The 24,979-nt window shown below is 38.8% G+C and overlaps 1 protein-coding gene across 2 annotated transcripts; it reads right to left on the bottom strand.

Moving 5' to 3' along the window:
- Positions 1-6,569: 6,569 nt before the first annotated feature.
- LOC109059707 (granzyme-like protein 1) lies at positions 6,570-17,293 on the bottom strand. 2 transcript variants are annotated; one of them, XM_042749164.1, is made up of 5 exons: positions 17,201-17,293; positions 7,492-7,639; positions 7,204-7,342; positions 6,880-7,131; positions 6,570-6,791 (listed from the first exon to the last, which is right to left on the bottom strand). In XM_042749164.1, the coding sequence occupies exons 1-5, from the start codon at positions 17,259-17,261 to the stop codon at positions 6,633-6,635; spliced, it is 759 nt and encodes a 252-aa protein (XP_042605098.1). In that variant the 5' UTR covers positions 17,262-17,293; the 3' UTR covers positions 6,570-6,632. The 2 variants fall into 2 exon arrangements, with proteins under 2 accessions (XP_042605098.1, XP_042605097.1); XM_042749163.1 differs by lacking the exon at positions 17,201-17,293 and adding an exon at positions 7,721-7,881.
- Between the last annotated feature and the right edge of the window lie 7,686 nt (positions 17,294-24,979).

Raw genomic sequence — 24,979 nt, 5'->3', positions numbered from 1 at the left:
TGTGTCGTATCTGAATCAGCAAGTAGGATTACGGTCTCACCCCCTGTTCAGGCTGGCGAGACTAATTCTTCTTGGTCTCAGAACAGATTTCTGTCGATCCGAGTGGTTCATGTCCCCGGGCACTTGAACTTCGGAACGGATTTGTTCTCCAGACAGAGCCTGGAGCAAGGGGATGAAGGTTGCACCCCCAAAACGGTAGCCTTATATGGCAAGTATTTGGAGAAGCGAAAGTGGACTTATTCATGTCGAGTACGACTACGTATTGCCCGCTATGGTTCTCCCTATGCCCTCCATCACCCCTAGGCTTGGATGCGTTAGCTCACGATTGGCCCAGGACCAGCTTATGCTTTTCCTCCAATTCGACTAATTCCAGCAGTGCTATCCAGAATTTGGCTGGACAGTGTGGAGCCACGCAGCCGTGGTTTGCTGATCTGGTCAATCTGTAGCGGGCTCTCCATGGGAGATTCCCCTCAGAAAGGACTTACTATCGCAAGCACGAGGGATGACTTGGCACCCAAGGCCAGATCTATGGAAGCTGTTGGCGTGGCCTCTGAGCGGAGTGAGTTAATATGTCCTGGTTTTTCAGTTGGAACCACAGAGACTATAATGAATTCTAGGGCAGTTTCTACGAGACGCTTTATGCTTTCAAATGGAAACAGTTTACTGCCTGATGTGGAATTCATAATTTAGATCCAGTTTACTGCCCCGTGGCTTCAGTACTGGAGTTTCTTCAAGACTGTTTTTCTGATGAAGTAACACCAGCCACTCTTTAACCCTCTGGAGTCTAAGGGTATTTTTGGGGCCTGGAGAAGTTTTGTCATGCCCTGACATTTGTGCTTTTTTTCAGTTTCTTATAAATATCTAAATGGCTAAAGTCTAATCTCACTGTAATCAGCACAAACTAGTAGGCTATAATAATATGTGAGCAGCATGTATGTACATGATTGTGTTTTTGAGAAAAAAAATGTTATGCGTGGTAAGTGAAAAACTAAAAAATGTTAAATCACTTGAAAAAGGCAATAAAACACATACAGAAAATTGGTTCCCAGGAATTTTGAGAACTGGAGCTTGTAGCCTAGAATTTTTTTTTTTTTCTAAATGATGTGAAAATCATCTTGTTTACTCACTTACAGAAAACAATATATGATTTAAATTTTCCTAAGACAGTTTTTGTTGGTAAAAGTCATATGCGAGTAGGCGTCAACTATCATGAATTCACACCTGAGAAGACAAAGGCCTGCATAATGAGCTGCATAATGAGCCATTCAGTCAGCTGTGTCACTGAGAGGGATGAGTTACAAGAAAGAATGTGAGGACAAAATAAATCTAAATAATTTTATTTTTGTAGTTTATTTAGAATACATTTAATTATCCAACAACATAATTTAATATTCACTTGTGAGTGCAGTTTTAAACAGTTTATTAGGAAAAATCAAAGCTGACTTTCACAACTGTTTTTTTTGCATAATTACTCCAGTCACACAGTCCTTCAGAAATCCTTTTAACAATCTTATTTTCTACAAAAAAAACATTTATTGTTATTATTATCATCATCATCATTATTATTATTATTATTATTATTATTATTAATGTTGAAAAGAGCTGAGAATATTTTTTTTTTAGGTTTTTTAGGGGGGATAAATTGAAAGAACAGCAATGATTGTTACATTTGTTACAGTTACATTTATTGTTACATTTATATTATTTACATTAAGCTTTTGAATGGTATAGTGGTGTATATTGTTATTGAAACTTCATAATATTTCACTTGATTATACATTTAGTCAGGAATTATAGTTTGTGGAAAAGTCTTTGGAAAAAGTCTAACTAGTAAGATGTTTACACGTTATGTGAAAACTAGTACAAGTATATAAATAAATAAAAAGAGACTTACTCATGTTTATGAACTCTGCTGAATAAAGTGCTTCATTCTTTTTTCTGAGGAAATCCAAATCTCAAATCCTCAACCACATCACATCTTTTTGGGGTGAATTATGTCTTATTCCTCTCATCGCGAAGCAAACAGTAAAATAATAAAAACTTGAAGAAAACAGTCTCGCTGCGTTGTCTTCTGTTGTGTGGGCGTATTCAAAAGCCGCGCGCTTCAGTGAAACATTGAATCTCAAAAGCGCGCTCGGCGCGGGGGCGTTGGTTGCATTAGAAGATAATGAAGTGAGACGTGAAAAACGGACATCGCGTTGTTTTTCATATGGATTACTTTATCACAGAATATTTGTTTTCAGCAGCACTTGTTTAGTTTAAAAGTAGACATGTCAGGCTTTCTATAGATATCTCTCTCATGTCTCTTCGTTGAGTATTCACTGAGTTACAGTTCATTTTAATGACGCATTTGTATCTGAAGATCAGCGCAGACAAAGGCTGCAGACAGCACTCCTTGTTTGTTATCTTTATTTTATAAGTGCACAAAGTTTTGTTGTTATTATGTCTGTATACAAAAAAAAAGTAGACCCTTTACAGATTCGATTGATGTATTGCTCTTATCTGTACGATCAAAACTGAAAGTGTAATTTAAGTTCTTTTCGGGGGTTATCAGGAGAAAATACCCCAAAACGCGTATACGCGTTAATCGACTCCAGAGGGTTAAGTTTACGTGGCAGCCATTTCAGCTAACCACGTATATATAGATGGTACTTGTGTGGGATATTATGTTTTTGTCTTTTTTATACGGGGTTTGCGACGGCTAAGGCCTTTCCCGCCCTGCACGAGTTCCTTCATGGAATTTATTCATTGTGTTGCAAGGTCTATCAGAACATTCATTTGAGCCCTTGGAAATTATAAGAAAAAAAAAAATAAATCCTACTTTAAAGACAGTTCTTCTTGTGGCTTTATCCTCCCTCATGAGAGTTGGGGATTTGCAGGCTCTTCTGTTTGGCTCTCGTGCATGGACTTTTCACCAGGGTTTGTGAAAGTACTGCTGCGACCGAGGCCTAATTATGTCCCTAAGGTCGCCTCGAACCCCTTTCACTTTTAACAAGTGGTCTTGGAAGCTTAACTCCCTGCTGAGGTGGGGCTAGGAGATCTGAGTCTTTGCCCTGTCAGAGTGCTGAAGACTTATGTTGATCGAACAGCTCCATGGCGTGAGTCTGACCAGCTGTTGTCTGTTAGGACACAAAATAGAGGCTGTGCTGTAACAAAGCAGCGCATGTCCCATTGGTTGGTGGAGACTATATCTTTAGCCTATGAGGCGCGCGGACTCGCTTTGCCCTTAGGAATTAGAGCTCATTCCACGAGAGCAGTGGTTTCATCGAAATCATTTCTCAGTGGATCTTCTATATATGATGTCTGTGCTGCGGCAGGATGGTCCTCTCCGAGCACTTTTGTCAAGTTTTACAGTCTTGATGTGAGGATGGCTCCTGGCTCCCGGGTTCTAACCGCTTGAGCAGATGCTTTCCTTGGGTCCCAACTATCAGGTACGTCAGGCGTTATGGTATAGGGTTCCCATACGGTGACGTCACCGCAGCATCGAAGTGACCTATGAAAGTTAACATCTCAGTTACGTATGTAACCACGGTTCCCTGAATAGGGAACGAGATGCTGCGGTCCCGGCCGTTCCGTACCTTGATAGCATTTCTTCAGTTCATGAAATCTGAGCGAAATAGCGCGCGGCACTCAGGTATACTATGCGTACGCATGCGTAAGGCGGTGCCAATCGCTATTTGGCCAATAAAATTGGTGGGATGGTATTGGGCTTCAGACATTCGTCACACCGAAAGGTGTTCCCATACGGTGACGTCACCGCAGCATCTCGTTTCCTATTCAGGGAACCGTGGTTACATACGTAACCGAGATGATACTTAAGTTTCAGTTTCTCTCGTTTTGCGACCTGGCCATGTTTGTCAAAATGCTGCTGCTGTCACAGAGCAGAGCAAGCTCTCAGGAGTGCTGCTCGTGCTCGACACTGCTCTCCTCCCCCTCTCCTGTGTTGTACCGTCACGTGACTCACCACTAGCGCTACCACCAGCAGTCAGGCGCGCGCGCCGCTCAGCTGCGCATTTCTAACAGCAGTCAGTCAGAGGCGGAGAATGGCAGCAGAGAGAAAGAGGAGCATTTTTTGTTAACATGCTACTTGAAAAGAGAATTTGTTTTTACATTTTTTATATTTGTGAAGTAATCATTTTGTAACTTTGTTTATTTAAATAAAACTGAAGTAACCAAAAGTTGTTTCTGAACAAAAGCTTTTGTAGTACTGATTAATAACCCAAAATGCAAATCACAAAAACATGAAAATTCATTTAGATTTAGGTTGAAGACGCATCCACCTTAATTATTAAAAAGTATCGGTATTGGTATCGGTATCGGCGATACTGACCCTGTATTTACTTGGTATCGGATCGATACCAAATCTAGCGGTATCGCACACCTCTAATTTCTCTATCTGCGTTTTATTCAGCTACAGCGATCACTGGATACCTCTGTCCATATTAGTGATTTCCTGGAGCATTACTTCTACTATGCATATGTGGAGTTTATGCGGGAGGGCGTCCTCCAGCTTCCAGTATGTATTAAACAGTTGTGTGTACTGCTCACAACAGCCTATTTTGGGTAAAAATAGGAAATATAATACTTTTCTCAAAAAAAAAAAAAAAACCGGATTCCCTAAATTATCGTCATTGATTTCGTTATCGCAATAAATATCAGAAATTATCATGATACATTTTAAAGCCCATATCGCCCATCCCTAGTGTGGATTTATTTTCTTTCTCATCAGGCCTGCAAGGACAGTGGTTTTAAGGGCTTGTAGGGCATCATACCTTTCAATATGTACCCTGATTTTCTCCAGGCACTGATCCGTCACATTACGGTATACCTTGTTGATGAGTTGTACATTGCTTTCTGCAGATGACTTTTGGCATGCTGCTGGTAAACTAGTTCCGTGCCTGTACAGTCAGCAGCTGCCCTACTTAACATGTCACTGATGAACATTTTAGACCCTAGCTATAAACTGTAGACAGCCTTGAGGTGGTAGTGTAGAAGGTTTGTTGAATATAGAAATCAAGGGTTTGTGGTCAGTCTCTGCTGAAATCTTTGTCAAGTGAAGACATTACTAAGACCATCTTTCTTGATTTAAGCACGTTTTTTTTTTCGGTGGGAGTCAGAGCTCTTGAAGTGAAGGCAATGGGCTGTTCTTCTTGCATAAGACAGCACCCAAGACTACTTTGGCTAGAGTCACTTTGTACTGTGGAAGGCTTAGTAAAAATTAATAACACAGCACAGGAATTTATTTGGCCAAGTATTAAAGCTTGCCTACTGCGGTCTCATGTTTGGGCAGCAAAATTAGCAAACCTGATGCTAAGCCTACACTGTACACACTGTACACTGTATTTGTCAATTAATTGTGAAACAAAAACATTTCCCTCTTATGTGCACTGTGCTTCACAGAAACTTCACAGACACACTTTACATATTGTAAAAAGGGGCATAATAGGTGCTCTTAAAATCTGTCACGGGGTGGTTGGATTTATTCAGGCACGTTAAAAATATTTATTAAAAGCTTCTTTCTTTCCACATTCTAATTTACAGCATTATCATAATAGGCTGTATATTAACTTATTGGGAGAAAACTGGTAGTTGAAATCAGACATATAATCACCCCTGTATAGCCAAAATGACATGATCCTCGTTTAGTAACACCTCTGTGAATATTTGACTGTGAGATTGGTAGTCAAATCAGGCTCAGCCTATCAAAGCATTGAATCTTCGACTTCAACATCTTCGACAAGTGTGCATATTGTAAAACATTATTTTAATAATATCGTTTACAATGTTCAGCTCTGGTCCTTTTTTTTCTGGTCGTGTTCATGCTCTGGCTAATACGTGTGTGGTTTCCTTCTGTTTATGGTTTCAGCCGTTCTGGTTCATGTTAATTGCTTCAGTGAAGCTCATCTGCATTTAGATCCTCTCGCCTTCATTTTCAAATTCCATCTAGCATAACATTAATAGACAATGGATGTTTTTGTCCACAAAATTTCACTGACATGACCGCCCCTTTACCAACTGTAGCTGTTTTCACATTCAGTGACCCGGTTAAAAAAAAAAGTATTAATGTCTTTGCATTATGTTACAAAATACCAAACCAAGTGTCTTTCATGCTTGTTTGCCTATTTTGTTTATTTATTTATTTGAGCACAAAAACACTTTATTACACAAAATAATTTAAAAGAAGCTTGCTAAATTTTCTTTTATAATATTATAGATATACTGTCCAAAAGAAAGACAAATATGTTTGAACACTTTCTAGGCCTAGTGTCATTGCAAATGCTACTTGGTGTGATATTCTGCATCTAATACAATGACATTCATTCAGTTTTAAACACTTCAGTGTCAGAAAGTGTCCAAACACATTTTATGAATACTGTAGAAAGAAGACCATTGGCAAGTTTAGACATTTCACTTCAGTTTCCACGCTGACAATCATGATTTATCATTATCAAGTATTTATTTGACTTTGATACTGTTGTGGCTGATTCAATTTTAGTAACTTAAATCCTTATTAGTAGACTACTATTATTTCATAGGGCTGAAATAATAAGCACCACTTACAAATGATGTGTTACACATAGTTTGTTTATTGAACATTTAAACAAATACTTCATTCTGTTTCATTGCAAAAATCACTCAACATTTGCAATAACGGAGCAGATCCATGGAATATATGGTGAAATCTTTATATAAACTACAGGTCGTTCATGACTATTGCAGATTTTTGGGTCACCAAAGGAAGTGACACCGACTGCAGTGTCTTTACAAACCAAAGGACCTCCTCCATCCTCCTGTGAACAAAAACAGATCAACACATGACTGAAATGATACAGTACTTCTCAGTAATGAAGGTCTTAATTCAATAATGTTTTTACATACACTACAGCTTCCTCCATCGCCGTAGACACACATCATCTGTGAGGCTGAGAATTTGTCTTTCCATTTATTTTTGCATTCAGTGTTATTCATGATCTTCACTTCTGCTTCCATGAGACGAAAACTCTTTTTCCCTTTAAAATTCAGTCTTCCCCAGCCGGCAACACTGCAAACAGGATCATCTTTAATGTCTCTCTCATTTTTTGGTATGGAAATCTTCATGACATTCTTGTTTTGTTCGACTTCTTTCTCTAGCTGTAATACAATAACATTATCATCATCAAGACAGTCTAATCATTTAATAAGGATCATTTGAACTACTGTTACCCTCAAAAGCATAATGTCGTTCTGCAAAGTGTACTTGTTGAAGTCTGGATGCATGTGGTAGGACTTCACACCAATGCGGACAGGCCCTTCATTCTGTCTTAGGTCATGAGCGCCAACCACAGCTGTTAGTTTCTCATTTCTGTGTTAGAAAAAAGTCATATTATTATTATGAACAATACCATCATTATAGAAGTTTTTTTTTTTTTTTTTTTTTTTTTTTTTTTTTTTTTTTTTTTTTTTTTTTATTAGTATGATATTATGATTTTAGCTCATAAATTTAAGTCTTACTTCCAGCAATGCGCAGCAGTCATAACAAATCTATCAGAAATGAGGAATCCACCACAGATATGTCGCCATTTCTTCTGAAGAGAAACCATGAAAGGTCTGGAGTGGGGTTTTGCTTCTGTGCCGTTCACTATACCAACATCCACATGAGCTGAAAGAAAGAGAAGGCTGTTAGTCAGCTTATTCAGCAGACACCAATTAATATAATATGCTGTTATATAGTCAGTCTCACCAGTGAAGGTCAGGTGTGGCAGCAGAGAGGCCAGCAGGAGCAGAGAGATGGTAGTCATCATGAAGACAATCAGTAGGCTCTTACTGACAAACACTATATAAATGTGAGAATGGGTGGAGACACTGAGCTGCCTGTAAGCCTTTTTTTCTCAGCTTGTGGTGTCAGTAACACTGCTAGTAAGAAGATATTATTTGTGTTACTTCTTGTCATCTGCATCAACTGTTATATGAAACTACAAAATATAAGATTTAAAAAAAAAATTAAATCGTTTGCATCTTGGCCAGGTCATATCCGTAAAAGATATTTTTAATCTCAGGAAGTTTTACCTGGTTAAATAAAGGACAAATAAATAAGAGATGCATGTGAGTATGTAGCTTTTGCTGTCAGAATATGAAAATGGCTTTGTGTATTGATTTCATTTGGAAATTAATTTTGTTGTGATCAACATTATTCTGTTGACTGAGCTCAACTTGAACCCTAACCCTGAACTACATTATAGGTAAACTATAGATCAGGAATAGGCAATGTTGTTCGAGTGCTGCTGTCCTGCAGAGTTTAGCTTGAACAAAAAAAAAAGCATGAGAAAAAAAAAATCTCACTTGCCTGTAGCATTAGTAATCCTGAAGACATTGATTAGCTAGTTCAGGTGTGTTTGATTAGGGCTGGAGCTAAACTCTGCAGGACAGTGGCACTCCAGGAACAACATTACCTATCCCTGCTATATGCTAAACCGCAAATACATTGACTTTTGTTTGCATAATCACTAAAACAGTAACATTACCAATGATGTTCAGATTTTAAATGAAAACTTGACTTCACATTTCAGCCTTTAAATAAAGAAAAGGGTTAGGTCAAAATGATGATTAATAAATTAGTGTATGTATTTTATCTGCTCCATTAATAATTCTAGATAACTTATCTGAATTGTTTAAATGTGTAGAATCCACATAAATTTGTTTTTCATCAGCCGGTCGAAATTTACAGCAGGGCATGCAAATTCGGTCCGTTTTTGGCCAGACAGAAACTGCACACAGACTGAATGTAAATATAAGTCAATGTAAATATAAGTCTCTGTAAATCCACTCATTAACAGCAGGTGGCGCTTTTAGAAAAGCTGAATTACAGCTGTTTCCCGCAACCTTCGTGGACAAAAACAGTATTGCTATTAAGAATGCTTCCTTTAGTTGACATGGTGCGAAGATGAAAAAAAAATGCCATCAAATCTTTTCTGAAGACAGCCAGAACCTTCATAGGTACATTTATATTATTAATTAATCCATTTATTCATTTGTATAATTCCCTTAGCACTCTTTTAAAACCTCCCAACTTTTCCGCACTGTTTTCACTCAAAACGAAACAACTCTCCTGCTGTGTGCACGTGTTTAGTATTTTGTATAATACATTTAGTATTTATTTATCGTGAGTAGTTCAAATCACGGTTATCTATACGGTTTTAATGAACATTAAAAGATGAAATGGTAATACAAACCGTTAGGAATTTTATCATGATTTATCGTCAAACCATCAATCGTTACATCCCTAATCATGTATTATATTTAAATATTTATACTCATTTGTAGACTAAAAAAAAAAAAAAAATTTAATTACATTACGATGTAAGCATGACTTTTACAACCAATTAGTAATTTTAGCCATTAATGCTGATAATTCTTCTGCAGCTTGAGTTTTAATTTTAGCATGCAAATATATAATTATCATAAGCATACATCTGGCAGTGCTCAAAAACATCAGGCAGTTCATTTATATACAAACTGAATAACAAAGGACAAAGTCACTGAAAGGTAACAGGTGCCCTGTGCAGCCCAAAGGGCAGGACCATAAACTGAAACAGTCTTACCGTTTTCCTGAATGCAGTGTAGGGTTTGGAGTTCAGATCAAGGGGCACCTGCTGGTACCCCTTACACAGGTCCAAGGGGGTGATGTACTGGGCCCATCCTATCCACTCCAGCAGATTGTTGGTCCTCTTCATAGGGTAGGCATCACACTTTTGACTTGGTATTAAGCTTGCAGAAGTCAACACAGACACGTAAAGATCTATTCTTTTTCGTGACAATGATGAGGGTTCTACTCCATTCACTGTTTGAGGCTTGCATTGCTCCAAGCTGCTTCATCGTCTCAAATTCCTCCTTCAAGGGCTTGACAACTTTGTCAGGTATTTGTTAAGGTTGCTGTTGTGAGGGGCTGTATCTGTAAGGTGAATATTGTGGGGTATCAGTTCTGTCCACCCAGACCTCTGATGGAGCAGCGATGGAAGCGGTCCAGGAGGTCTTGCATCTCAGCCCTTTGGGGTTCATTCATATAGTCCAATTTTACCATTGCAGGGTGTCTCTGGGGTCGCGGGTTCATCATCTTCCTCATCATCCACCTTCCTTATCATCTGGTGAGGGTGGTGTGTCTCATAGGTCACTGGTCCCATCTTCTTACCACATTATATGGTCCTAGCCACTTGGCCAACAACTTATTTGTGGAGGTGGGTAAGAGTATTATCCCCTTCTGCCCTGGCTGTAGCTGACAAAATCTTGCCTGTTGATCATACCATCTCTTCTGTACTGCTTGTTCCTGTTGTAGGTTTTCCCACACTTGTTCTCTGTAGCACTTGAGCCAGTCTCTCATCTCTGAGATGAACTTAACCCTCTGAGGTCTGAGGGTGTTTTGGTGCACTGAAGAAGTTTTCACATGCCCTGACATTTCTTTTTTTTCAGTATCTTAAAAACATATTAATGCTAAAATCTGATAACACTGTAGTCAGCACAAACTGGGCTACAATAATATGTGAGCAACATGAATGTACATGTTTGTGTTTTTGAGAAAAAAAACATTTATGTGTGGTTAGTAAAAAAAATATTTTTTTAAGTCACTGAGATAAGGCCATAAAACACATAGAATATTTGTTCACAAGAATTTTGATAAATGGATGTGGTAGACTGGAGTTTTTGCTACAAAATGATGTGGAAACTATCCTGTTCACTCGTTCACAGAAAATAATATATTGATTAAACTTTTGTATTTTAATGTTACAAAACATTAAAAATCCTGGCTTTGTGAGACATTTAGACAATGAAATTACATATTTCATATATGTAGTCAGGAATTATAGTTTGGAAAAATTCTAACTAGTAAAATGTGTACAAGTTATGTCACAATAACAACACAAGTAATCTTAGGCTCATGATATGCTCCACTGGATCAAGCTAGACGACAAACCGTGTTGTGTTCTTCTTCTGAGGGAAATTCTGGGTTATTCCTCTCAGCGCGTCTTTTCCAGAATCAAAAAGCACGATTGGCTGATGAGTGTGTGATCGTATTAGAGATAATAAGTTGAGATGGGAAAAACTGGACATCGCGTTGGTTTCATACTGATTACTTTATCAGAGAATATTTGTTTTAGATGTGAATTACTTAATTTAAAAGTAGACATTTCAAGATTTCCATACATATATTTTGCATGTCTTTGAAGCAAGTATTCGAAGAGATTCAGGTTGTTTTATTTACTTGTCTGTGAAGAGATGTGACAGAGCCCGAGACATCAGAGAATGCACCGTTTAATTATATTTTATTTTACAAAAGCACACTGCTTTGATGTTATTATGACTATACACAAATAAAATAGACCCTTTGCAGTTTCAAACAATACCTTATTTTAATCTGTTCGATCAAAAATGACAGTGTATTTTTTCAAGATGTAAACTCACAATTGCGAGGAAAAAAAAATCAGTATTTCGGAGATAAAAAGTCGCAATAACCTTTTTCATTTTTTATTCAGTGGCGGAAAGGGCTTCCATACATATCCGATCTGTGCTACATGGGAGGAAAAATTCAGAATTGGGTCACTTGAACCATGTAGTGTAAATGTGGACTTCATTTCTAATTTCTGTGTAAGAAAGTCTTATTAGTGAATTATTCCATTATTATAAAACTTTTTTTATAATTATATTGTTATTATAACTCATCGATTTCGCTTGACAATCCTCATAAGGCTGCGGTTCTCTCGATTGGTTGTGCATATTTTTCTTCCACGTTTTTTCCTTCCACTCAACTTTCTGTTAACATGCTTGGATACAGCACTCTGTGAACAGCCAGCTTCTTTGGCAATGAATGTTTATGGCTTACCCTCCTTGTAGGGCTGGGCGATATGGAGCAAAAAATATCTCAATATATTTTGCTATATCTCTATATACAATATATATCTCGATATCTTTACAGGAAAAATAACCCCCCAAAAACTACTGCAAAAACAAATATGCCAAATACCACAAATTCTTTTTTTTTATTGAAGTGCAAAGAGGTAGGCAGTTCATGTAGGAACAAAGTGCTTCTGCGACATTTAAAAAAAAAAATCCCTCTATACAAAAATAATAATTTAACTGTAAAATAAAGGAAGAAATAATACATATTGCCTTCTTTTCATTCAAAAATAAAACAACTCAACTCAAGGTAGGCAGTGTATATAGGAACAAAGTGCCTTCTGCAACATTTAAGATAAAAAAAAATCCCTGATTACATAAATAACAATAATTTAACTGTAAAATAAAAGAAATAATACATATTGCCTTCTTTTCATTCAAAAATAAAACAACTCAACTCAAGCTCATCTTTGCATTAACTCTGTTGTAGCCATCAACAAATAGCCAAAAAACAAGTTTGTGTAACTCTTTTACATTTTTATATTTTGAGCAAGGAATACCAATCTGTCTACTGTGTCAGGCTTAAGTGCAGCCCTTTGACAAGTAACTATATTTCCACTGCAGCTGTAGATCCTTTCAGAAGGACTGCTAGTGGCAGGCACACAGAGGTACTTTTTTGCTAGGGTGCTCAGTGCTGGAAAAGCAACCTCATGTTCCTGCCACCATTGTAGTGGATCTGCCTCACTCTCCAAACATACAGACTGTAAATAGCTTGACAACTCATTCTCAATGGACTCGCGAGGTGTGAATGAAGAAGAGTAAGGGGTTGCATCTTGGACAAAGAAGCTGGCTAGTGTTTTTTTCTTTTTAGCAATGGGGGCCACGGGATCTGCTATGGGACTCTTTTGTGCGGACTGAGGCACAGCTTTGTCAACACCTGCAGAGCTCCCCTGATCACCTAGCAAACTCTGTGCTTCGCAGATGACCCTCTCTTTCAATGCAACCAGTTTCCCACTGCTGACATATTTCCCTCGATACCGTGGATCTATAAAGAAAGCAATGTCCAGCAAGTCACTGGTAGAGGGCTCTGAATACTTTTCATTTAAGTAAGTCAGGATGGTGTGTTTGATGGACTTTGTTAGCTCACTGTCACCTTCCTCAGGAGCAAGGAGGCTGCTGTTAAAGAGGTGGAGCACAGGTCTTACGTATGAGAGTGTCACATACTCCTCGCCTGACAAAGCGTCAGTGAAGTCCTGCAGGGACTTAAGTGGTCTTTGGATGGCCTCTAGCACCTCTATGTCTTGCCAGGTAAGAACCAGAGGTCTTGTTTTCTTGCAGCAGATAGGACTTTGGCAAGAGCCCTTTCCTGCTCAAGGACGCGTTCTACCATTTGTAGACATGATCCCCACCGTGTGGTCGACTCCATACTGAGCTGGTAAATTCATCTGTGCCTGCACTTCGGCCAGTTCCCTCCACTTTTTCCAGCTGTAGGAGAATGCGCTCACAATTTTCTTGCAAAGAGAAATGGCCCGTGTGATACGAGGGTCTTGCATTCCATGACCTGTAACACAGTAAAAGCAAAAATGAAATAAATTGTTTTTAAATGTAGTTTAATAGCTCAAGCCATGAATTATCTCTTAATTTTGTGACTGTATAAGTATATATGTATAGTTTCTTTTTAATTTGTAATAAAGTTATTACTCTGCAATACACTGGTTTTTTTTTTAAAAAGACCAGATTATTTGCCACACCTCCTCCCACCCAACCAAACATTTCACACCCAGGCAGGCCCAAGCAGACTAACCTACATGTGCACACAGACAGACACACACACACACACGCCCATGTAAAACCAGGTATATTGCACTAACCAATTGCCAAATGTAGTCTGTGACCAAAACATTGCATCCTCTGCCAGTTGTTGTTTTGGACTGCGCAGACGATATTCGCTCCATTGTCAGTGGTAATGGCCACGGGTCCATTTGGATTTAACATCCAGGTTGTTGTTACGTCTCTGAGGGCCTCTGCGATATTTTCACCCGTGTGATCTTGTGGGAAATAAGTAGTTTGAAGGCATGCGCTTTAAATCTTCCAGTCCAAAATATAATGTATAGTGACGCACATATAAGGCTTGCATGTCCTTCTGCTCCACATGTCTGTAGTCAGGGCATAGTAAGTAACCTTCTCCAATTCAGCAGCAAGCCACTCTCTCTCCGTAGTGTACAGTTGCGGGAGTTCTTGTCTCGCAAAGTAATGCTGACTAGGTAAACTGTATATTGGATCAAGTGTTTTTTTAGCATGCGTATAAAGCCACGTTGTTCAACGACGGAAATGGGTGCCATGTCCACCGCTCTATGAAATGCCAAAGACTCGGTGATGCTACACCACCTTGCACTCTTTCTTTCATATTCTGCACTCCACGTTAAAGATTTGTGAATTAAATATAAACATTATATCGATATATATACGATATGTCAACATCCGTATCGTGTTTAAAAAATATCTTGATATATTTTAAATATCAAGATATCGCCCACCCCACCTCCTTGTGTACTGAAACTGCCCCACCCCTTGCCAAAGCAGCAAGTTCTGTCTGCCCTGGCATCAATATTACCATATCAATTTGAGCCGGTTTCAGAGCCAAGAATACTGAAAAAGAACCTTTGCACGCATGGATATTGCAAGACATATTAGAGTGGTAACTAGGGTTGGGCCGATGGCTGATAGACATCACGTTGTTGAGCCGGCATTGTGATCCCCCCTCCCCCCTCCTAATACTATTTTCTGAAATAAAATGACGTGTATACAGAACCCAAACCCTTAGGGAATAAATACAAGATGGGAGGAAAATATATATATATATTTATAATATATATATATATATATATATATATATATATATATATATATATATATATATATATATATATATATTTATATATATATAAGATATATATATCTTTCTCTCGCAGTTATATCACTGGGTAATTTATAAGTTGCAGCCATCGGGGAGCCTTTTATGCATGGCATTAAAACTGCCTTTGAGTTCACGATTGCTTTTTAGTTTCAATTTCGAGATTCGCGATCGCACGTACTATGTTTATACTATGGAGCGGCAGTACTTATCACACATTTTACAAGATTAGATGTTTTGTCAGTGATGCTCAGAATCTAGAAAGCATTTGCCATCGTCCTCGGTCATCTCTCTTACTTTGTTTATTTGGCAAGTTAAATTTTGTGTACTGTAATATAACAGGAAACCGTTAGCAAACTTTATTTGTTTTCTGTGCCTTTCTGAATATGGATTCAAGCTTCGGGCACACCCCCCACCCGCTATAAAAAAAAAAACAGTATTTACTATGTACAGATAAGTGCAACGGTATTATGTTTTATGTTTAATTAAAAAATTCAGAAATTCAAAAGGTACTGTAAATATGCATTGTGTCTTGTGATTTCCTCCCCCACATGACAAAGTTTTCCCTCATGTGCAGTTATGTTTATTGCTCCCAGATGTTTCTAATCATCCCCTTGTCATGTCATGTGTATTTAAAGTGTTTCCTGTTCTGAGTTCTTCAACTGGTATTTAATGTCATCATTTCCCGCTATGTGTGTGTTCCTAGTTCTGTTGAATGTTAATTAAAGTCTCCTTGTTTGAAGTAAGCTCCACGTCTCCTCGCTCTGTGCTCCTCACAGTAGCGCAGTAGCGGTAGCATGAAAGTATGAACATGATATGAAACATTTTATTTCATGATATCTAAATTATATGTATACACCAGTGGTCTCAAGTGTTTTTCTAATACAGTAGGTTTAGCATGTATACATTTATTTAAAATCTTTTGTTGCCTGATTAACATTAATACAACAGACCGGTATTTAATAACCGTACATGCATGACTGGAAATTAAAGAGCATTACCAAGATGGCAACCAAGTGAACTAATGTGGAATGACTTTGGACTTTTTGAAAATTTTCATGTATGATTTGTGACAATGAGGACACTTCGACATATTGATTGCCATGTGACATTTTTATTGAGAGATATACAGAAGAACTCAAAGATTTTTTTTTTTCCTTTCCTTACTTAATTTTTTAACTAATTGGCTTAATATTTCTAATAATTTGGTGAATCCATGGAAGATATGCTGAAATCTTAGTATAGACAGTAGGTTGCTCAGGTGAATTGCAACGTATTCTGGATCCAAAAGATGTGACACCAACTGCAGTGTTTCCACAAACCAAAGGACCTCCTGAATCTCCCTAAGAAACAAAGATCAGAACATCACTAGTGAAACTAGTTCATACATTCACATAAAATATGTAAATGTTTTGTACATACTTTGCAGGATCCTCCATCACCATGTGCACAGATCATCTGTGAGGCCAAGTACTTGGATCCCCATTTACGTTGACACTCTTCGTGGTTTATTGTAGTCGTGTTCGCCTCCATTAGATGATTGCTCAATATCCCATTCGTCCACAGTTGTCCCCAGCCCGCAACACTACAGAGAGTATCTCCATTAACAACTCCTTCCTTCGGTAATGATATCCAGTTAACATAGTTGTTTAGTTTGACCTTTTCCTGTAGCTGTAATTCAAAAACACAACCATTATTAAGAGATTTAATCATCTTTTATAAGACTGAACTGCAGTTGATTATTCTGCTGTTTTTGAGATTAGTACAGAAGCCCTGAAGGCCAGTATTTATTTATTTTTTATTATTATTTACAATTGCCTCTTAAAAATATATATATTTGAATAGAAATTCAAACATAGTTATGTCATGTTTATGCCACTGTTTTCTGATCAGAGATTATTTTGAACAAAAATGTTTTATAGGTTGTTACCCTCAAAAAGCATGATGTCATTCTGAAGTGAACAGAATGTATAGTGTGGATGTGAGATGTAGGACTTCACTTCGACACGGTATGAAATCTCACTGTTCCTTAAGTCATGAGCACCAACTACAACCGTCAGAATCTTTGGATATCTGTTGAAAGAGAAATGTGCATTTATGTAATCCAAAACATTGTCTTGTTGTACTGCAGTCATTTTGTCAGTTTAAATTCAACATTGCAGTTTAGACTGAACAAAACTCTTACCCTTTCCAGCAATGTGCAGCAGTCATGACAAACTCATCAGAAATGAGGAATCCACCACAGATATGCATAAAGTTGTTCTGAATAGAAACCATGTAAGGTCTGGAGTGGGGTTTTGCTTCTTTGCCGTTCACTATACCCACATTCAAATGAGCTTAGAGAGAGATAGAACTATTAGTCAGCTTATTCTGTACATACCAGTTAATATAGCTAATATGCTGTTATATAAACAGTCTCACCAGTGAAGGTCAGGTGTGGCAGCAGAGAGGCCAGCAGGAGCAGAGAGATGATGGTCATCATGAAGACAATCAATGAACTCTTGCTGGCAAAAACACTATATAATTATAAGGATGGGTTGAGAAACTGAGCTACTTGCAACCCTTTTTTTCTCAGCTTGTTGTGTCAGTTACACTGATCGTAAGAAGAAGCTATTTGCGTTAGTTCCTGTCATCTGCATCAACTTTTGTGTGAAACCACAACATACAAAAAATAAAATGTGCATGTGGCTCTGGATGTCAGAATTAACTTGAACCTGAACCCAAAATATACTTAAAGGAATAGATCATGTCTATGTGGTTTTTGTGAAGTTTTAATGATCTGTAAAGTTTTAGAAAAATGTAATTACATACACCATTATTTATGTTTCTTCTCCTCAATAGGCCTAAATTTTTATCTCTTGATTGATTATGGTTTGTGTAGCAAATTCAGAGAATTTTTATAACATTCATAAATATGGATGTGGAACAACATTACAGTCAAAATACTGGAACCGCAGATGAGCTGATGACCAGAACTGCATACCTGTCAAAATACGGGAGACGGGAGGGGGAGGAAGGGTTTGGGCGATTTAGTAGGGAGTATCAATTATTATATTATTATTATTATTTTAATTTATTATATTAATTTAAACAATTATTATCAAACAATTATTTAAACTGCGTGTATATCAAACTGGGTTTTCTGCATAAGAATAAGGGTCATTTTGGCTTTGGACTAAAACAAAAAGCAGAAGCGCTTATTGAAAAAATGCAAATAGATTCTTTCTTAATTAATTTGCCATTTCCCTGGAAACCGCAGTAAACAAAGCAGCCCAGCACCTGATTTTGCAACTTGCAGCGTTCATATTTAATTAAACCATAGCCTTTTGAAGTGTAAGCTATATCTCAATTTGCATCTATATTTGTTTTTTTATCAGAGCACCACCTGAGTCTTCTCCCTCCGTCCCATTTCTACCAGTGATCCTTTCCTTTCTGCTGTACTCATCACTTTTGTAGGTTTCCAAGTTGAGGGGACAAATGGGTTGAATTTTGTATGTGTTGATTGTGTGAGAAGGATGCGTTTCATACAAGATTTGGCAACTGGACAACCTTGGAATTTGTTGACGTGATTATTCTTATAATGAGGTTTGGGCCATACAAATTACAGGAGTTTTACCAGAGGCGAATGTAGCAATGAAATGTATGAAATGTGTTTATGCGGTTTAAGGTAAATAAAATGTATAATTTAAATGTATTAAATGTGTTTAATATATATATATATATATTCCACATACTGTACATTATTGTTTCTCCTCTATGCCCCGCCTTTCTGAAACAGGTTTTTACAAAGCTCATCGGTCTGAAATGTTAGGTTGATTGGCCAGTTATCCAGTGCTTGTGATTGGCCGAATGCCTCAAGCGTGTGACCGAAATGTTATGCCCCTTGCCATACTGTGATGCATGTCCCGGTCAGAACACCGGCGTGACAATGGGGACATAATTACGGATTATAATGACTTATTCTGTGTTTTTACGTGTTGCATTGCATCGTGCTGCGTAAACATAAAACCATGGCAGCATTTGTGATCGGAGAAACGACAAACAAGTGCTAATCTACCCCAGCGGTTCTCAACTCCAGTCCTCGTGCCCCCCAGCTCTGCATATTTTGCACCTCTCTCTTTGTTAACACACCTGATTCAGATAACCAGTTCGTTAGAAGTGAGCTCCATGCATGAACTGTGTTCCCATTTACATGGTCCCTTTGCAGTGTTCATTGCTCCCTACTCCCTGAGCAGGGGAAATCTGATGAAGTTTACCTCACTTCAGAAACATTCATTCACGGATTTGTGCTGCACAATGTCTTCACACACGGACAAGTGTGACATCATATACCTCATTAAATAAATACAATTTAAATGGACGTCTCACACACTTCAATGCACTTTGAATGGAATGTACGCTTCGAACTGGAATCATGGCAGAATATCCTGTGATGTTTACTTCGCAGGGCACTTATATTCGAATAGAACGAACGTCTGAAGCCATAAGAGAAACATACAAAATGTGCAGACCAGGAGGATGCGAGGACTGGAATTGAGAACCGCTGCGCTACACTTTTTTGGAGGGCGTGGACGAGTCTTAACTTTTATAAAGAATATCTCTTTGGATTTGAGACTTTAGTCTTTGCAACTTTACAGATTTTCTTTATGCACCAAGAGTTTTTACACTCCAAATAGAAGGAAAAATTTTAAATCACATCATATGACCCCTTTAAGAAGTTGTGAAATATTTTAAATTATGATAGGCTAATAAGCACAAACACACACACACACACACTATTTTCATTACTATTGGCTTTACAGGAACACCCTGTGTCACATTTTAATGTGGCAAGTTATAGGTCAAGTGAGATTTTTTTTAATTGCAGCAATACCAATGGAAGATTATTAAAAATTATATTTGCTGATACTGATAGTTGAGTTTTCTTAAGGAACCAAAAAAAAACTCTCTCAACCAATGCTATAAACTATACGGTAAGCGCGCTCATTTCGTAAGTAAAATTAGAGGTTAAAATTATATTTTATATATATATATATATATATATATATATAAACTACAGGCAGTCATTAAGGCTAAGGGTGGCATGACTAAGTATTGATAGTTGTGTAAATACTGTCATACTAACAGCTGTCTGAATAATTTTTGGTTGATTGTAATCCATTACATACCTTTCTATCAAAGTTATCTAACATTATCAAGATGAATTTGCTCTGACACAGTTTAACTATGAGTTCTTGTCATATTTTATTACCATCTTCTAAACTATAGAGAATAAACCGTTATAATGTGAAATACAACAACAACAACAACCTTTATTTATAAAGCACATTTAACACAATAAGAATTGATCCAAAGTGCTGTACATAGTTCATAGCAGGACTACACTATAAAAAACAACAATTACAAATTTACAAAAGCTAAAGAATAAAAATGTGTTTTCAGAGTAGATTTAAAAATGTCCAATGAAGGAGCAGACCTCACATAATAAGGGAGAGCATTCTGTGGCCCAGCCACAGAAAAGGCCCGATCACCCTTTAATTTGTAGCGACTTCGTGACACATTTAAAAGCAAGTGATTTGAAGATCTAAGTGACCTAGCAGGACAGTATAGCACAATAGGATCGCAAATATACCTTGGTGCACAGCCAGACAACGCCTTATAAACAAACATAAGGATCTTAAAATCAACTCGAAACTTAATGGGAAGCCAAAACAGGAGAAATATGATCCCTCTTTCTAGACCCAGTCAAAAGTCTTGCAGCTGCATTTTGAACAATTTGTAATCGAGATCAAGATTGAGGAAGACCACAATAAAGAGAGTTGCAATAATCTAATCGTGATGTTACAAAAGCATGAATTGCAACTTCTAAGTCTTTGCTTGAAAGAATATTCTTCGACTTTGCGATAGATCTTAAATGGAAAAAGCTTCCTCTAATAACCGCACTTATTTGTTTATCAAAGAATAGTGAAGAGTCAAAGATCACTCCAAGGTTTTTGATTTGTTTGCAAAAAATTTTTGAGAGAGGACCTAACTGTGCTTTCAGAGCAGGAGAGGAATCTGCCGGACAACCGAGAATTAAAACCTCTGTTTTATCCTCATTTAGCTGCAAAAAATTATTCGTCATCCACCTCTTGATATCATCTACACATTCCAATAACACATCAAATGAAGTAGTGGTGTCAAGCTTTACTGGAAGGTAAAGCTGAGAATCATCTGCATAACAGTGATATGAAATGTTGTACTTCTGAAAAATGAGGGCCAAGGGCAGCATATAAAGGGAAAACAATAAAGGTCCCAAAATAGATCCCTGGGGCACACCAAACAAAATAGGCGCAGATGACGATGAACAATTTCCTAAATTTACAGAAAAAGTCCTCTTTCCTAGGTAGGAAGCAAACCACTTTAGTACAGTGCCCTTGACACCTACCATATATTCTAGTCATTCAAGAAGAATGTTGTGGTCAATGGTATCAAATGCAGCGCTCAGGTCCAACAAAACCAGCACAACACAAGAGCCTGAATCTAGAGCAAGCAAGATATCATTTGTAACCCTCAACAGAGCTGACTCAGTGCTATGTAATGATCTAACGCCAGATTGGAACATGTCCAAAATATTAAAAGAATTCAAATAAAACTGGAGCTGTGAAAAAACTACTTTCTCTAAAAGCTTAGAGATGAAAGGCAGTTTAGAGATCGGTCGATAGTTACTGCACATTTCTGGATCAAGTTGAGGTTTTTTCAACATAGGTTGTATAATTGCATGTTTAAAACTAGCTGGAACGACACCTTTGGCTAAAGAACTGTTTATGATAGCAGTTACCATATGACTAATGGTAGAAAAAACATCCTTAAAAAGACGAGTTGGGATAATATCTAGCTTAGAACCAGAACACTTCATAGTAGAGATTATATCAGCTAGAGCATGTAATCGCTCTGAGGACACAACGATAATAACGGACATGAAACAGGTTAAACTAAATAAGCATTCTTGTGTATGCATTTCAACTGGGGTTCACCATATACATCAGCATAATATCAATGTTCACGTTCGTTTTTCTAAGGTCAGTCAAGTCAAGTCTGCTTTATTGTCAATTCTTCCACATGTACAGTACATACAGAGAATTGAAATTGTGTTACTCTCAGCCCCTTGGTGCATACAGATAACACTAACAGTAGAACATTAAATACAGATATAAAGTACAAATATAAAAATAGGTCATGTAAAAAGAAAGATAAGTAAAGCAGTACAAGGCACATGGCAAATAGAGTGCAGATTTAATGATTGTAGTGCAAAGAGCTTATTCACTCTGATTAAAGTGTCAAACTTTATTTAAACTGACAGAAAAGGTAGTTGAATGATGTCAGTTAAATGCTGAATGAGTTAGTGAGCAGACCAATGTTGCACAAAGTGTCTGGTGCAGGTCCCAGTGTGTAGTGGGAGCTGGGGGGGACTGAGGTTCAGTGGTGCTTGGGGAAAAAGAGGGGAGGGGGGGCAAGGTTGGTACAGAGTTCAGCTTCCTGACAGCCTGATGAATTAAGCTGTCCTTTAGTCTGCTGGTCCTTCCTGGAGACTCCGCAGTCTCCTCCCTGATGGCAGCAGACTGAAGAAGCTGTGTGATGGGTGGGTGGGATCACCTGCGATGCAGAGGGCTTAAGGGTGAGACGGGTACCGTAAATGTCATGGAGGAAGGGGAGGGAGACACCAACGATCTTCTCAGCTGCTCTCACTATGCGTTGAAGGGTCTTCCGGCAGGACGCGTTGCAGGCGCCATACCACACAGTGATGCAGCTAGTCGGGATGGTGCCTCTGTAGAAGGTGCACATAATGGGGCTCTAGCTTTTCTCAGTTTCTCAGTAGAGACGCTGCTGTGCTTTCTTGGCCAGTGCTGCGGTGTTGTCAGTCGAGGAGAGATCCTCTGTGATGGGCACACCCAGGAACTTGGTGCTGCTTACCCTCTCCACAGTCGCACCGTTGATGGTAAGATGAACATGCTGAGTGTGCACTCTCATGAAGTCAACAACAATCTCCTTCATCATCTCCATATTCAGAGAGAGATTGTTGTCACTGCACCACCCGGCCAGGTGGCTCACCTCGCTCCTGTAGTTTGTCTCATCTCTGTTGCTAATGAGACCCACCACAGTCGTGTCATCTGCAAACTAAATAAAGAGGTTAGAGTTGTTTGATGGTGTGCAGTCATGGGTTAGCAGAGTGAAGAGGAGGGGGCTCAGTCATAGTCATAGTCATTGAAGCAGGATGGAGACGGCTTCTTTGGGACTGGAATGATGTTGGTAGCTTTGAAGCATATGGGAAAAACAGCCTGACTAAGCGAGATGTTGAAAATGTCTGTGAAGACATCAGTGAGTTCCACTGCACAGTCTCTCAGTACATGCCCAGGAATGTTGTCAGAACCCAGAGCTTTGTGTGCATTGATCCTGCTGAATGATCTTCTCACACTGTCTGGGGTCAGTGTCATCACCTGGTCACCGGGAGGAGGTGGAGTCTCCTGTACAGTGGTGCTCTTTTGTTCCTCAAAGCAAGCAAAGAAGGCGTTCAGCTCGTTCAGCAGGGAGATGGTGCTGTCACAGGTCCACGGTGGGGGCTTGTAGTCCGTAATGGTCTGTATCCCCTGCCACAGGCTCCGAGTGTCTCTGCTTTCGCTGAAATGATGGGCTATCTTCCTGGAGTACTGGAGTACTGTCTCTTTATTCTCTTGTGACTGTTACATCATCAATACACTTGTTGATGTAGGCAGTGACAGTCTCGGAGTACTCATGGAGGTCTGTGGTGTTATTGTATATGGCAGCCTTCTTAAACATATTCCAGTCAGTGGTGTCAAAATAGTTTTGAAGAGCCTCTGACAACCATTCCGGCTACATTTGTATTTGTGTGTTAACTGGTTTGGCGACTTTAACAAGTGGTCTGTATGCAGGCATTAGCATGACAGTGATGTGGTTTGTGGCACCAAGGTGGGGGAGGGGGAGGGCTTTGTAAGGTCCTCTCTGGGTGGTGTAAACAAAGTCCAAAGTGTTTTTACCTCATGTTGGAAAGTTAATGTGTTGGCGTATTTTTGGAAACACACTCTTTAAGTCTGCACGGTTGAAATCCCCAGCTAAGATGAGAAAAGCATCAGGGTGGGCTGTCTGCTGCTCACTGATTTGCTGGTACAGTTCATTTAGTGCCTCACTCTTGTTGTTGTTGGAGCTGGGAGGAATGTATACAGCAACAAGCAGAATGGCTGAATATTCCCTTTGGCAGATAGAATGGGCGGCATTTAATAATCATAAACTCCACCAGGGGTGAGCAGTGTTTGCAGATCACAACAGCATCGTGGCACCATGCATAACTTATGTAAACACAAAGCCCGCCGCGTGATTTACCTCCAGCAATGAGGACTCTGTCCACTTGATAGCATGTCAGCTGATCGAGCTGAATAGCGCAGTCTGGAACGCTGTTGCTGAGCCATGTTTCCGTGAACACAAAAACACAACAGTCTTTTACAGTCCTCTGAGTTGAGCATAGTAATCGAATGTAGTCCAGTTTATTGTCCAAAGAGCGTACCTTTGCCAGTACGATGGTGGGGATAGCTGGCTTGTGTGGGTTAGCTGTTAGCCTAGCTCAGATAACTCCGCGCTTACCCCTCTTCTGCCTCTTATCATGCCACTTGTGGTGCCTCCACTGTGGGCGAGATGCAGCAGTGGGGGTCAGTGATGGTGAAGGCCTCCGGAGCAGACCTAGATCCTGCAGCTCTTTGACGTGTGAGGAGTTTAACTTTAAAAGATGGTTCTGCCGAGTTCGAGCAGAAACTCACGACTGTATGTGCACTTAAAGACAAGTAGACCCGATGAAGACACACAATTATGACTAAATTATGATATTTGCTCAGGTGGATGCTGGGGTCTTATCTATCGGATTGCAGCTTATATCCATTTTGTAAATTGAATACATTGAACGTAGTGCACATCTAATTAGAGTTAAGCCAGTCGGGATTGTATCCCAGGCTCACACAGTCGTAAGCCACTATTGTTAAGCTGGTCGGTGTGGTAGCCCAGGCTCACATAGATATATTCGGCGATAGATCTGCTTTTTTGGGGGGTGTCTTGTTTTTCGTTGTCTGTTCATCTTCATGTGTGTGGATGCATGCATGTCCACTGATCCAGCAGTTTATCCTTATATTCAGTGGCATGCATATATTGGCTTGT

This window comes from Cyprinus carpio, chromosome B22, assembly GCF_018340385.1.
Source record: "Cyprinus carpio isolate SPL01 chromosome B22, ASM1834038v1, whole genome shotgun sequence".
Taxonomy (NCBI): Eukaryota; Metazoa; Chordata; class Actinopteri; order Cypriniformes; family Cyprinidae; genus Cyprinus; species Cyprinus carpio.
The sequence above is the reverse complement of the archived record's forward strand: the minus strand, read 5'-3'. Positions and strand labels throughout refer to the sequence as shown.

What these genes read in the sequence shown, in the direction of transcription:
- LOC109059707 (XM_042749164.1), bottom strand. Translation starts at nt 17,261, where the DNA reads ATGATGACCATCATCTCTCTGCTCCTGCTGGCCTCTCTGCTGCCACAC. An exon ending in ACTGCTGCGCATTGCTGGAA is followed by an intron (nt 7,343 to 7,491) that starts GTAAGACTTAAA and finishes TTTCTAACACAG; the next exon opens with AAATGAGAAACTAACAGCTG. An exon ending in ACGACATTATGCTTTTGAGG is followed by an intron (nt 7,132 to 7,203) that starts GTAACAGTAGTT and finishes ATTGTATTACAG; the next exon opens with CTAGAGAAAGAAGTCGAACA.